General features: G+C 33.6%; 1 protein-coding gene across 1 annotated transcript in view; it reads left to right on the top strand.

Moving 5' to 3' along the window:
• LOC128226198 (uncharacterized) overlaps nucleotides 1-16,077 on the top strand; it is a 53,538-nt gene that overhangs the window by 24,114 nt on the left and 13,347 nt on the right. Inside the window, exons 4-7 of the mRNA XM_052936090.1 lie at nucleotides 4,377-4,471; nucleotides 5,687-5,975; nucleotides 6,177-6,267; nucleotides 6,543-6,769. Of these exons, the coding sequence (XP_052792050.1) occupies nucleotides 4,377-4,471; nucleotides 5,687-5,975; nucleotides 6,177-6,267; nucleotides 6,543-6,769 (702 nt within the window). The remainder of the gene's footprint in view (nucleotides 1-4,376; nucleotides 4,472-5,686; nucleotides 5,976-6,176; nucleotides 6,268-6,542; nucleotides 6,770-16,077) is intronic.

Raw genomic sequence — 16,077 nt, 5'->3', positions numbered from 1 at the left:
GTGTTCTTTTTTAGAAGGGTTAAAAAGCCTCTTGGGGTTGAAAGGTCCTGCTCCCCTGCAGAACAGTGTGTATGAAATAAACTATTATCTTAGGTAAAACATTTCATATGGATTTCCATCAATTAATTACATCTTCATTAAAAATCAAGAAAATGGTACATTTTCTGTTTAAAGGTACTGACAACCGAAATAACATTTTCAAGCGTAAAAGTGAGTATAGCTTTGAAAAAATGAATAAGTTCTTAGTCGTTTGTAACCACAACTTAATCGATTATAAATGGCGTCTGAGGAGATGAAACTAGTGTAAAGATATTTAAAAAATGGAATTTGTGTCACTGGTTGAGTAAGAATACTTCAGGTAATTTTTGATATGATTTATTGCATTCAAATTCATTAAAAGATGCTTAAATCTTATCGCTAAGATATCAGCACAGAAGTATTAGCTTGGAATTGGATGGATACAATGTCAGGACACAGGTAAACAATAGTCCACCTAAATGGCCGTACACTCGTCTTTTGACGATTTTGTTTTACTATGGCAGACTCGTGACGTCCACCATCCCAGCAAAAAGTAGCGAACGGTCCTTGCGCAGAGAATCCTCGCGGCCACAATTTTGAAATTATTTGCGTTGAAAATTTAAATTTCTACGATAACATTATTGCCTACTATTAAACAGATCTTTATTTATGTCATTATGCCAAAATACATAATCAGATATCATAAAACACTAACAGGTGTCAATTGTTTATGAAGTATCCTGATATCTGTAAATCTGGGACAAATCTGTCTGGCTGTGTACATGTTTAACGGTATTCGTGACCAAGAATATATTTCTGTGAAAATAACGACGCTTATGACAAATTAAATCCAGATTAGATCATTGTCGGGTATATATTAAACAACTTTGTCCTTATTATTCAACATCGATGCATAATATTACTATAAATTCTTTCGCCCAGTATTAAATGGTAGAGAGTTGTAGCGTTACAGGGTAGTCCAAATAATTGTACGTTGACGGATTTTTTTTTTGGATTTTTGATATGGCAAATCCTTCACGTACAAATTGTTTAGTATCAAAAGTGGGTAGTTGTTCCGATCAGGATTCCGGGTTAAAGCATATAGCATCTATAAAATATCATAAAAACAAGAAATATTACCAGATAATGTTATTTTATATTAGTTCCGTACGCACACAAAAAATATCCAACTTATAATTATGAGTTTGACGGCTTTTCTTCATTTCATTCTGTCAAAACATAACGATATATACATGAAGGGCACCTGCAAGGCTTCAGGGCACAGTTTTAAATCGCTCGGAACATTTCGGACATGGCCGAGTTGTTACGAGTGTATAACAAGGTCTATCTCGAAGCTTTGTCGGAGGAGGCCGAGTTATTACGATTGTATCGAGTTGTTCCCCTTCGCATAATTGTTATTTGTGTCTGTCAACTTTCGTTTTATTGGAAAGGTAAACAACTTGTTTTAATGCATTAAATGCTTGTTTAGTGCAAAATAACATTTCACTTACATGGTAAAATATGAATTTAACTCTTTATGTTCAATTTCAACCATAAAATACTTCACTTAAAACAATTTCAATATTTTTAAAACACCCCCGTTTTTTGCACATTCCCGTTTAGACGTTAGGGATTGGAAGAATCCCGTATAACACGTCTATTATTTTAGACTACGTTACAGGGATACATAAGAAATGTCAAAATAATAAAAAAAGTATCCCTGATCGCTCATTATTGTAGCTAAGGTAAACAATAAAACAAAACTTCAAATATATTCCTAAATAAATAAATAGGTGTTCTTTTAAGAGATTTAGGAAAGTTGAAATATTTTCCCATTAAAATTTATTGCCAGAACCTCCAATTGGATTAAGCCCATTGCCAATGTTACCAATTGGAAGATTCCAATGGGACAATGTTCCAATTGGAGTTTTCCAATTTCCGGACTTTTCCCATATTGAATTGTGGGAAATATCCAATTGGAAAAAATGGTCGACGGGATTTTTTTTTACAAAAAATGATAAAAAGTACTATAAACGCACTTTTTCTAGATAACATTACAACCATTAATGATAATGATTGTTATTAATCACTAATTCCTTTTTTGAAAATGTGGGAGAATTTTCCAACAAAAAATGTTGGGCTGATTTTCCAATTGGAAAAACCATTTTTCCAATGGGAAGGCCATTTTCCAATGGGACTCCCATTGGAAAAGTTGACTTTAAATGCCAAAAAAACATATTTCTAAATTAAATTTCAGGAAACAAAAAATATCTCTTATTAGTATTACCTAACACATTTTAAAAATACAAAAATAAAAAACATTGGGTGAAAAATAAAAAAAATAAGTTTGCAAAAATCCCGGATTTGCAAACTTAATCCGGATGCTGTTTGTTAAACAATAGTCATTTAGCGTCAATGAACAGATAAGGATACCTCTAGGTAGTTTAATTTCATGTGAATATATTGATATTGTTGAATTGTGTCCAAAGAATTCGTCATAGAATCTCTGTATCAGCTGGAAAAATACATTCTGAAAATGTATTAACAGTTTTAAGATTTTTTCGGAATCGAATCGGGTACGCAAGGTTACAGCGCTTATCCATCTGAGCCATTTCCCCGCTAAATGAGAAAAAAAGTATATTTCATGAATGGGATTATACTTACTTCTAAATCGTCTATCTTTCAACCTTCTGATATATAGGAATATCAAATATTACGCAATCTCGCCATAAAAAATGACTTTTTTCAAACCAAAACTTTCGCGTTAATTATGTATTTAATTCCGCATTTATTCGGGAGTTTTCGTCCAATTCCGTCAATATCTAGGAAATTCGATCAGGTTCGTTTTCTTAGGCCGGCTATGTTATATAAACATTGACTTGAGTTACACATGTAAATACTTACTATTGCAATCAGTAAACGTATACTTGAGTTACCCATGTCAAGACTGACTATAGCTAACGATAAATATGTACTTGAGTTACACATGTCAATACTGACTATGAATATAGAAAAATTGAGTTATACATGTAAAAACTGACTACGGCTATTGATAAACGTGTACTTCGGTACACATGTTAATACTGACTATATCTATCGGTTAACGCGTACTTCAGTTACACATGTCAATACTGACTATAGCTATCGGTAAACGTGTACTTGAGTAACACATGTCAATACTGACAATAAGATTCTTTAGACGTACACGTGAGTTACACAAGTGAATACTGACTATAGCTATGGGTAAACGTGTACTTGAGTTACTAATGTCAATACTGACTATAGTTATCGATATACTTGTACTTGAGTTACACATGTCAACGCTGACAATAGCTATCGATATACGTGTACGTGAGTAAAACATGACAATACTGACTATAACTATCGATAAACGTGTATTTGGGTTGCACATGCCAATGCTGACTATAGCTATCGATGTACGTGTACGTGAGTTACACATGTAAATACTTACTATTGCAATCAGTAAACGTATACTTGAGTTACCCATGTCAAGACTGACTATAGCTAACGATAAATATGTACTTGAGTTACACATGTCAATACTGACTATGAATATAGATAAACTTGAGTTATACATGTAAAAACTGACTACGGCTATTGATAAACGTGTACTTCGGTACACATGTTAATACTGACTATATCTATCGGTTAACGCGTACTTCAGTTACACATGTCAATACTGACTATAGCTATCGGTAAACGTGTACTTGAGTAACACATGTCAATACTGACAATAAGATTCTTTAGACGTACACGTGAGTTACACAAGTGAATACTGACTATAGCTATGGGTAAACGTGTACTTGAGTTACTAATGTCAATACTGACTATAGTTATCGATATACTTGTACTTGAGTTACACATGTCAACGCTGACAATAGCTATCGATATACGTGTACGTGAGTAAAACATGACAATACTGACTATAACTATCGATAAACGTGTATTTGGGTTACACATGCCAATGCTGACTATAGCTATCGATGTACGTGTACGTGAGTTACACATGCGAAAAATGAAATAAATACCAATGTGTTCTAAGAAATACAGGGAAGGTTATATGAATGTGTATAAGGTTGGAAGGGAATTAATATCTCAGAAACGTTAATATATCGTTTACGGTTAAGAGTAATGTTCTTTTTGATTTTAAGTTTGAAAGTGATTCCATAAATTATAAGATATTATCGTAGTTAGCTTTTTATATCTTTATAGTAATCCATATAACTATATATACAAAAAGGTGCCGTACACGTTAAATGATAACCTTTATTCAGGTACAAATGCATAAAATAATCATACTTTAATAAATAAAACACAATATTGTTGAAATACGCAAGGTGGAGAAGAAGCGCAAACTGCTGGTAAAGATCGGCAAGTCCCGCTACCTTGGACTACTTAGTGGTATCGGACTGGACGTTTGCCTGCGGGAAAGGTATTACTTTAATACATGCAGCTGCATAAATATCTGCCGTGTGTGTGTGTGTGTGTGCGTGTGTGTGCGCGTGTGCGTGTGCGTGTGCGTGTGTGCGTGTTGGTTTTTAGAATAACTTACATTCAAATCATTTATAGGTAGGTTACCTTTTTGCGCGAAAGCGGCATTTGCACGACTTATGTTCATCACGTTTTGATGGTTTCGTATAGAAATCTAGGTCTTTTATCATTTAACAGTATTCAAATTGTAATACAGGCGCCAAAAAAAATAATCGATGGTTTTCTTAAATAATGATAGTGATGATGATGACTATGATGATGATGATGATGATTTCGGAAAAAGAGATAACGATGACAGCGATGATGGTTTTAGTGATTCTAAAAAGTAAAAAAAAACAAAAAAATAACGAAAGAAAAAAGACGACGACAACGTCAGATAAACAAAAAAAAATACTTATATAAAATACCGTAAAACCCCATTGGCTCGAACTCCAAGAGAATGGCGAAAATACCTCGAGCCTCGGATAATTCGAGCCAAGCGGGAATGCCAGCGAGGAATTCGAGCCAAGCAAGTTCGAGCCAAAGGGGTTCTTCTGTACGGTATAGACTGCGTACGTCAGCGGTCCATTTTACATTTTTGGCGAGGTCCAAAAACTGTTTTTTTTTTATTAAAATACACTCATACACGGACTGATCGACTTTATATGTACATATAAGGGACACATTTATGTAAAGTATAATATATTATACCTTAAATAAATCTGTCCCTTCTTTGTATATATAAACTCGATCGGTCCGTATATCACTGTATTTTGATGAAAATCCAGTTTAATGACGTCAGCGGTCCATATTATATTTTTGGCCGGTCCGGACCTCGCCAAAAATGTAATACGGACCGTTGACGTCATACAATTGGTAAGTGCGGTTCACAACGGCGAAAACTTGTCGCAAGTAAACATTATTAGCTTTGTTCAATAAAACACATTTAAATCGCTTTAAAAATATTTAATTGTAATGAAAAGTGTTCGGTATAATATAAGACGTATAACACACCACTTCGAGCCATAAGGCATTATAAGGACCGGTCAGTCAGCCCCCGAAGGTAAATGGACCTCGGCTAACGCCTCGGTCCATATACACACTTACAGAACACACTATATCTTAATTTACTTTAACATGAACGTTCCTTTCAATGAAAATTCCAAACCAATTTCAGTTTAGTCCGGCAGGAGGACCTCACTAAAATTGAGAAGGCTACTCAGACAGTCGAAGAAACTGGAACCAAAAATGAAAATAAGATGCAAATAATAGGTGCACAAATGGATAGCAAAACATGTCAAACAAACGTTGAAAACATAAACACAACAATCACATTAGTTGGAGAGGAAATAAAAGAGGCAATACAAGAGACCAGTAGGAAGATTTCAGAAGGAACTCGTACTACCGCCGACAAAATTGACGAGCTTAAGGAACACATGAATAAAATCAAAATTACAAAAGACAGTGTAAGTGAAGTTTAAGTTATATAAAACCATTTCATTTTATCATCGCTTTATAAACATATCGTATTGATAATTTGAATATTACCAGTTGAGCCTCATAGAAGTCATTCGTTCTTTATTAATGGGTGTAAGCATATATTGGCATGGTAAGCCACACATATACCCATAAGAACTCGAAGAATATTGTCACCGTACGTTTTACAGCCTATTCCATCGCCTGCTCCGTCCCCAACACCCGTCTCTAATCGCAAATCGAAAGGAGAAGAAGAAGAAGAAGAAAAGGGAGAAGAAGGAGGTATGTACGTCGTATGTTGTTCGCTTAATCAATTATACAAGCAAAATGTATTGCCATGAAATGGTATTCGTTTTATGGTTTCATTGTAACAATATAATTTACAATGCATAACCAATGACCAAATGACATGGACTCTATTATTATGACTTATCAAATTTTGATTTCTGTATGACAGAGATGTTGTTTGTATATTAGTAAAGAAAGTATGTGATCTGACCATGTCTTTCTTGAAAGTGAAAGAACGAGACTTAACTGAATGCTTTACTTAATTTTAGACTTAAGTAAAGGTCAGGAGGTTTTGGCACGATGGTCTGATGACGGATGGTATTATTTTGGGCTGATAGAAAGTAAGGAAGAAAGTAAGGATGTAAGTAGGGGAAAAAGTAAGAAACAGAAAGAAGATGCAATACTTTGGAAGGTAAGGGATAGCACTGGTCACTCCGAAAACATACCGCGGAGAAACATTCTGACGGAAGAGGAACGAAAACAGCGAAAAATTGAGGTCAGACTTCAGACACTTGAGATATCATTTCTTGAATTTATTTATTGGCGAATGAAACAAAAAATCAGAAAATGGTAATTTTCTGTTTAAGGTATGACAACCGAAATAACATTTTCAAGCGTAAAAAGGAGTATAGCTTTGAAAAATGAATAAGTTCTTAGTCGTTGTAACACAACTTAAACGATTATAAATGGCGTCTGAGAGATGAAAACTAGTGTAAAGATATTTAAAAAATGGATATTGTGTCACTGGTTGAGTAAGAATACTTCAGTAATTTTTGATTATGATTTTATTGCATTCAAATTCATTAAAAGATGCTTAAATCTTATCGCTAAGATATCAGCACAGAAGTATTAGCTTGGAATTGGATGGATACAAATGTCAGGACACAGGTAAAACAATAGTCCACCTAAATGGCCGTACACTCGTCTTTTGGACGATTTTGTTTTACTATGGCAGACTCGTGACGTCCACCATCCCAGCAAAAAGTAGCGAACGGTCCTTGCGCAGAGAATCCTCGCGGCCACAATTTTGAAAATATTTGCGTTGAAAATTTAAATTTCTACGATAACATATTGCCTACTATTAAACAGATCTTTATTTATGTCATTATGCCAAAATACATAATCAGATATCATAAAAACACTAACAGGTGTCAATTGTTTATGAAGTATCCTGATAATCTGTAAATCTGGGACAAATCTGTCTGGCTGTGTACATGTTTAACGGTATTCGTGACCAAGAATTATATTCTGTGAAAATAACGACGCTTATTGACAAATTAAATCCAGATTAGATCATTGTCGGGTATATATTAAACAACTTTGTCCTTATATTCAACATCGATGCATAATATTACTATAAATTCTTTCGCCCAGTATTAAATGGTAGAGAGTTGTAGCGTTACGGGTAGTCCAAATAATTGTACGTTGACGGATTTTTTTTTTGGATTTTGATATGGCAAATCCTTCACGTACAAATTGTTTAGTATCAAAAGTGGGTAGTTGTTCCGATCAAGGATCCGGGTTTTTAAAGCATATAGCATCTATAAAAATATATAAAACAAGAAATATTACCAGATAATGTTATTTTATATTAGTTCCGTACGCACACAAAAACTATCCAAACTTATAATTATGAGTTTGACGGCTTTTCTTATTTTCATTCTGTCAAAACATAAACGATATATACATGAAGGGCACCTGCAAGGCTTCAGGGCACAGTTTAAATCGCTCGGAACATTTCGGACATGGCCGAGTGTTACGAGTGTATAAACAAGGTCTATCTCGAAGCTTTGTCGGAGGAGGCCGAGTTATTACGATTGTATCGAGTTGTTCCCCTTCGCATAATTGTATTTGTGTCTGTCAACTTTCGTTTTATTGGAAAGGTAAACAAATGTTTTAATGCATTAAATGCTTGTTTAGTGCAAAATAACATTTCACTTACATGGTAAAATATGAATTTAACTCTTTATGTTCAATTTCAACCATAAAATACTTCACTTAAAACAATTTCAATATTATTTTAAAACACCCCCGTTTTTTGCACATTCCCGTTTAGACGTAGGGATTGGAAGGAATCCCGTATAAACACTTATTATTTTAGACTACGTGTTACAGGGATACATAAGAAATGTCAAATAATATAAAAAAAGTATCCCTGATCGCTCATTATTGTAGCTAAGGTAAAACAATAAAAACAAAACTTCAAATATATTCCTAAATAAATAAATAGGTGTTCTTTTAAGAGATTTAGGAAAGTTGAAATATTTTCCCATTAAAATTTATTGCCAGAACCTTCCAATTGGATTAAGCCCATTGCCAATGTTACCAATTGGAAGATTCCAATGGGCAATGTTCCAATTGGAGTTTTCCAATTTCCGGACTTTTCCCATATTGAATATGTGGGAAATATCCAATTGGAAAAAAAATGGTCGACGGGATTTTTTTTTACCAAAAAATGATAAAAAAGTACTATAAACGCACTTTTTCTAGATAACATTACAACCATTAATGATAATGATTGTATTAATCACTAATTCCTTTTTGAAAATGTGGGAGAATTTCCAACAAAAAATGTTGGGCTGATTTTCCAATGGAAAAAACCATTTTTCCAATGGGAAGGCCATTTTCCAATGGGACTCCCATTGAAAAGTTGACTTTAAATGCCAAAAAAACATATTTCTAAATTAAATTTCAGGAAACAAAAAATATCTCTTATTAGTATTACACTAACACATTTTAAAATACAAAAATAAAAAACATTGGGTGAAAAAAATAAAAAAATAAGTTTGCAAAAATCCCGGATTTCAAACTTAATCCGGATGCTGTTTGTTAAACAATAGTCATTTAGCGTCAATGAACAGATAAGGATACCTCTAGGTAGTTTAATTTCATGTGAATATATTGATATTGTTGAATTGTGTCCAAAGAATTCGTCATAGAATCTCTGTATCAGCTGGAAAAATACATTCTGAAAATGTATTAACAGTTTTAAGATTTTTTCGGAATCGAATCGGGTACGCAAGGTTACAGCGCTTATCCATCTGAGCCATTTCCCCGCTAAATGAGAAAAAAAGTATAATTCAGAATGGGATTATACTACTTCTAAATCGTCTATCTTTCAACCTTCTGATATATAGGAATATCAAATATTACGCAATCTCGCCATAAAAAATGACTTTTTCAAACAAAACTTTCGCGTTAATTATGTGATTTAATTCCGCATTTATTCGGGAGTTTTCGTCCAATTCCGTCAATATCTAGGAAATTCGATCAGTTCGTTTTCTTAGGCCGGCTATGTTATATAAATTGACTTGAGTAACATGTAAATACTTACTATTGCAATCAGTAAACGATACTTGAGTTACCATGTCAAGACTGACTATAGCTAACGATAAATATGTTACTTGAGTTACACATGTCAATACTGACTAGAATATAAAAAATTGAGTTATACATGTAAAAACTGACTCGGTATGATAAACGTGTACTTCGGTAACATGTTAATACTGACTATTATTCGGTTAACGCCGTATTCAGTTACACATGTCAATACTGACTATAGCTATCGGTAAACGTGTTACTTGAGTACACATGTCAATACTGACAATAAGATTCTTTAGACGTACACGGAGTTACACAGTGAATACTGACTATAGCTATGGGTAAACGTGTACTTGAGTTACTAATGTAATACGACTATAGTTATCGATATACTTGTACTTGAGTTACATGTCAACGCTGACAAATAGCTATCGATATACGTGTACGTGAGTAAAACATGACAATACTGACTATAACTATCGATAAACGTGTATTTGGGTTCACATGCCAATGCTGACTATAGCTATCGATGTACGTGTACGTGAGTACAATGTAAATACTTACTATTGCAATCAGTAAACGTATACTTGAGTTACCCATGTCAAGACTGACTATAGCTAACGATAAATATGTACTTGAGTTACACATGTCAATACTGACTATGAATATAGATAAACTTGAGTTATACATGTAAAAACTGACTACGGCTATTGATAAACGTGTACTTCGGTACACATGTTAATACTGACTATATCTATCGGTTAACGCGTACTTCAGTTACACATGTCAATACTGACTATAGCTATCGGTAAACGTGTACTTGAGTAACACATGTCAATACTGACAATAAGATTCTTTAGACGTACACGTGAGTTACACAAGTGAATACTGACTATAGCTATGGGTAAACGTGTACTTGAGTTACTAATGTCAATACTGACTATAGTTATCGATATACTTGTACTTGAGTTACACATGTCAACGCTGACAATAGCTATCGATATACGTGTACGTGAGTAAAACATGACAATACTGACTATAACTATCGATAAAGTGTATTTGGGTTACACATGCCAATGCTGACTATAGCTATCGATGTACGTGTACGTGAGTTACACATGCGAAAAATGAAATAAATACCAATGTGTTCTAAGAAAAAAAGGGAAGGTTATATGAATGTGTATAAGGTTGGAAGGGAATTAATATCTCAGGAAACGTTAATATATCGTTTACGGTTAAGAGTAATGTTCTTTTTGATTTTAAGTTTGAAAGTGATTCCATAAATTATAAGATATTATCGTAGTTAGCTTTTTATATCTTTATAGTAATCCATATAACTATATATACAAAAAGGTGCCGTACACGTTAAATGATAACCTTTATTCAGGTACAAAGTTGAAAAGCGAAAATACATGGTCATACAATTATAATTAAAAAGTATGCTATAATAAATAAAAACAAAACAAGATGAAACTTCGCAAGTGTGACCAAGGCAAGCCTCTGTATTGATCTAGATCATCGAAGTAATCGATCACGGTAAACAAACGCGTGTTTTAGCCGGTGTTCAGGATTTGTGCCCTGTTAGGAAATGTACCGTCAACCAGTAAGGATTGGAAGAATGTATTACACGTCTTAAATTTAGACTGGGGGGGGGGGGGAGCTACAATAATAAGCGATTAGGGATACTTTTTTTATTATTTTGACATTTCATGTGTATCCCTGTAACTGCCATAGTCTTAAAATCGTCAAAGACCCATTGACGGTCATTTAGGTGGACTATGGGGGGGGGGGGGCATGGTTACAATTGACTGGTGCAACCACTGGGACACCATTTTTTATTATTTTGATATTTCTTAAAATACTCGTTGACGGCTATTTAGGCAGAGTAGCACTCCCTGTCGAAGTGTGGATAAGAAGAGGACTGTTTCAAGTGAACGTTCTTTACGAGATGTCCTACTTTAAGTACTTATTGACTGTTTATATATTCAAAAATCAAGACAAAAAATTAAATGGAAAAAAATAAATGACTTACCAATGGGTGTTTGAGATATCCATTTGGCACCACTTTAGTGCCATTCATCGCTCTTCAAAGCTCCATAAAACAAAATCATTCGTCTAACACATTCCCGACATCTTAACACAGATGGTATTGATTACTGTGACATGTTGGTGTTAAACCGGTTTGAAGGTGCATTCACTCGAGTAATAAAGTCAAAGATGCACTCTTAAGTACTGCCAGATAAGGTTTACCACAATTAATAATGTTGTTTCAATATTCCTAAAAGAATGAATAAATGTCGAAAACAATGGTTCTTATGAAGGATATCGAGTTAAATTTGAAAGAAATGAGCATTACACACGGTATTTCTACCTTATGAGACTATAGTAGACCACAATAAATCTTTTAGCATTTACCAATCATTTAATATTTTTTGCGCTTTCTGCTATTAAAAACACGGTTACAATCTTGTTATCAGTAATAAATATTTTCAATAAATGCATTATTTAGTATGACGTTAAAGGTTTATCAGTCACAATTGATGTTTGTTATATATGTGTATGTATTGATTTTGAATAACAGTGTCACTAAACAAAAAATAAACAAATTTACGCAATTTCACAACCTTTTTTCCAGTTCTTCTGGATTACCCTGTATCCCCTGCCTCGAAACGAAAAGTTAACTTGGACGACATCTGTACGTTGTGGTTGGGGGGGGGGTCACCCCCCCCCCCCCTCCTTCTGGCCACTAGTGCAATTGCAAAATTAATTTTGATGCGTGAGGCATATACTTAAGCGACGATGTTAACCATTGCTTCAATATTTATGCATGCATATATGTACTTGTTGGCATTTTGGGTGCCTCATTTCTACATCAAACCAGGTATGAGTTTATTGTATAAGTTATAGCTCGTAGTTTGTAAAATGTGGTTCTTTAGCAAATTTGTTTTAAATACGAAATAAAAGGTGTTGCTTCCAAGGTATGCATGATCAAAATATCCATAAATTATGTATGAGTCCCTTTTGCTGAGTGGTTATGCTATTTATTTGTCAATGACGTAAAAAGCGTAGGTTCACCCCTGATTAAAACAAGACTTTATTTTCATACTTTCATTGTATTTTGTTCTGCAATTTCAGTATCAAAGAGTTAACTAATTATTTCAGACACATTACCTGGAAAATGATTATTTGGTGCCAATGAGGTACGAGTCCCTTTAAGAATGACAAAGTGTTTTTACAATCAGCTAGATAACAAGTTCATTTTTTCCACATATACAAGATGATTTACAAGTAATCATCATATGTGTATTTTGCTTCACTGCTATCTTGTAGGATGACTGGCTTATATACTACTACCGGGTATGTAGTAAAGTGACAACATGGCATTAATTACCAATAGCGTTTATTTTGTAATGCAAAATTCACCAGCCTTACATGTTTGTACAGTTCGATATTTTTTTCTAAAACATACACTAGTATTACTGTTTGAGGAAGGCATTGGCACATGATGCATGTTAACATTCTAAAATGCCTTGCAGCATTTTTAATGGTGTTTAGCTTGGACCAGCTCAAAACCAAATAATAGGGGTTGGAAAGTCTTTGGTTTAGGAGTTAAAAAGTCTTTAATATGGTTATTAAAATAATTTCAACTAGGGGTTGAAAAGTCTTTGTTATAGGAGTTAAAAAGTCCAAACAGGTAGGGGTTGAAAAGTCTTTGAAATAGGGGTTTAAAAGTCTAAGGGTTGAAAACTGAAAAGTGTTCTTTTTTAGAAGGGTTAAAAAGCCTCATGGGGTTGAAAGGTCCTGCTCCCCTGCAGAACAGTGTGTATGAAATAAACTATTATCTTAGGTAAAACATTTCATATGGATTTCCATCAATTAATTACATCTTCATTAAAAATCAAGAAAATGGTACATTTTCTGTGTAAAGGTACTGACAACCGAAATAACATTTTCAAGCGTAAAAGTGAGTATAGCTTTGAAAAAATGAATAAGTTCTTAGTCGTTTGTAACCACAACTTAATCGATTATAAATGGCGTCTGAGGAAGTGTAAAGATATTTAAAAAATGGAATTTGTGTCACTGGTTGAGTAAGAATACTTCAGGTAATTTTTGATATGATTTATTGCATTCAAATTCATTAAAAGATGCTTAAATCTTATCGCTAAGATATCAGCACAGAAGTATTAGCTTGGAATTGGATGGATACAATGTCAGGACACAGGTAAACAATAGTCCACCTAAATGGCCGTACACTCGTCTTTTGACGATTTTGTTTTACTATGGCAGACTCGTGACGTCCACCATCCCAGCAAAAAGTAGCAAACGGTCCTTGCGCAGAGAATCCTCGCGGCCACAATTTTGAAATTATTTGCGTTGAAAATTTAAATTTCTACGATAACATTATTGCCTACTATTAAACAGATCTTTATTTATGTCATTATGCCAAAATACATAATCAGATATCATAAAACACTAACATGTGTCAATTGTTTATGAAGTATCCTGATATCTGTAAATCTGGGACAAATCTGACTGGCTGTGTACATGTTTAACGGTATTCGTGACCAAGAATATATTTCTGTGAAAATAACGACGCTTATGACAAATTAAATCCAGATTAGATCATTGTCGGGTATATATTAAACAACTTTGTCCTTATTATTCAACATCGATGCATAATATTACTATAAATTCTTTCGCCCAGTATTAAATGGTAGAGAGTTGTAGCGTTACAGGGATACATAAGAAATGTCAAAATAATAAAAAAAGTATCCCTGATCGCTCATTATTGTAGCTAAGGTAAACAATAAAACAAAACTTCAAATATATTCCTAAATAAATAAATAGGTGTTCTTTTAAGAGATTTAGGAAAGTTGAAATATTTTTCCCATTAAAATTTATTGCCAGAACCTCCAATTGGATTAAGCCCATTGCCAATGTTACCAATTGGAAGATTCCAATGGGACAATGTTCCAATTGGAGTTTTCCAATTTCCTGACTTTTCCCATATTGAATTGTGGGAAATATCCAATTGGAAAAAATGGTCGACGGGATTTTTTTTTACAAAAAATGATAAAAAGTACTATAAACGCACTTTTTCTAGATAACATTATAACCATTAATGATAATGATTGTTATTAATCACTAATTCCTTTTTTGAAAATGTGGGAGAATTTTCCAACAAAAAATGTTGGGCTGATTTTCCAATTGGAAAAACCATTTTTCCAATGGGAAGGCCATTTTCCAATGGGACTCCCATTGGAAAAGTTGACTTTAAAGGCCAAAAAAACATATTTCTAAATTAAATTTCAGGAAACAAAAAATATCTCTTATTAGTATTACCTAACACATTTTAAAAATACAAAAATAAAAAACATTGGGTGAAAAATAAAAAAAATAAGTGCAAAAATTCCGGATTTGCAAACTTAATCCGGATGCTGTTTGTTAAACAATAGTCATTTAGCGTCAATGAACAGATAAGGATACCTCTAGGTAGTTTAATTTCATGTGAATATATTGATATTGTTGAATTGTGTCCAAAGAATTCGTCATAGAATCTCTGTATCAGCTGGAAAAATACATTCTGAAAATGTATTAACAGTTTTAAGATTTTTTCGGAATCGAATCGGGTACGCAAGGTTACAGCGCTTATCCATCTGAGCCATTTCCCCGCTAAAGGAGAAAAAAAGTATATTTCATGAATGGGATTATACTTGCTTCTAAATCGTCTATCTTTCAACCTTCTGATATATAGGAATATCAAATATTACGCAATCTCGCCATAAAAAATGACTTTTTTCAAACCAAAACTTTCGCGTTAATTATGTATTTAATTCCGCATTTATTCGGGAGTTTTCGTCCAATTCCGTCAATATCTAGGAAATTCGATCAGGTTCGTTTTCTTAGGCCGGCTATGTTATATAAACATTGACTTGAGTTACACATGTAAATACTTACTATTGCAATCAGTAAACGTATACTTGAGTTACCCATGTCAAGACTGACTATAGCTAACGATAAATATGTACTTGAGTTACACATGTCAATACTGACTATGAATATAGATAAACTTGAGTTATACATGTAAAAACTGACTACGGCTATTGATAAACGTGTACTTCGGTACACATGTTAATACTGACTATATCTATCGGTTAACGCGTACTTCAGTTACACATGTCAATACTGACTATAGCTATCGGTAAACGTGTACTTGAGTAACACATGTCAATACTGACAATAAGATTCTTTAGACGTACACGTGAGTTACACAAGTGAATACTGACTATAGCTATGGGTAAACGTGTACTTGAGTTACTAATGTCAATACTGACTATAGTTATCGATATACTTGTACTTGAGTTACACATGTCAACGCTGACAATAGCTATCGATATACGTGTACGTGAGTAAAACATGACAATACTGACTATAACTATCGATAAACGTGTATTTGGGTTACACATGCCAATGCTGACTATA

This window comes from Mya arenaria, chromosome 3 (assembly GCF_026914265.1).
Source record: "Mya arenaria isolate MELC-2E11 chromosome 3, ASM2691426v1".
In the NCBI taxonomy this organism is placed as follows: domain Eukaryota; kingdom Metazoa; phylum Mollusca; class Bivalvia; order Myida; family Myidae; genus Mya; species Mya arenaria.
Note: the sequence above shows the minus strand (reverse complement) of the source record. Positions and strands in the feature narration are given on the sequence as shown.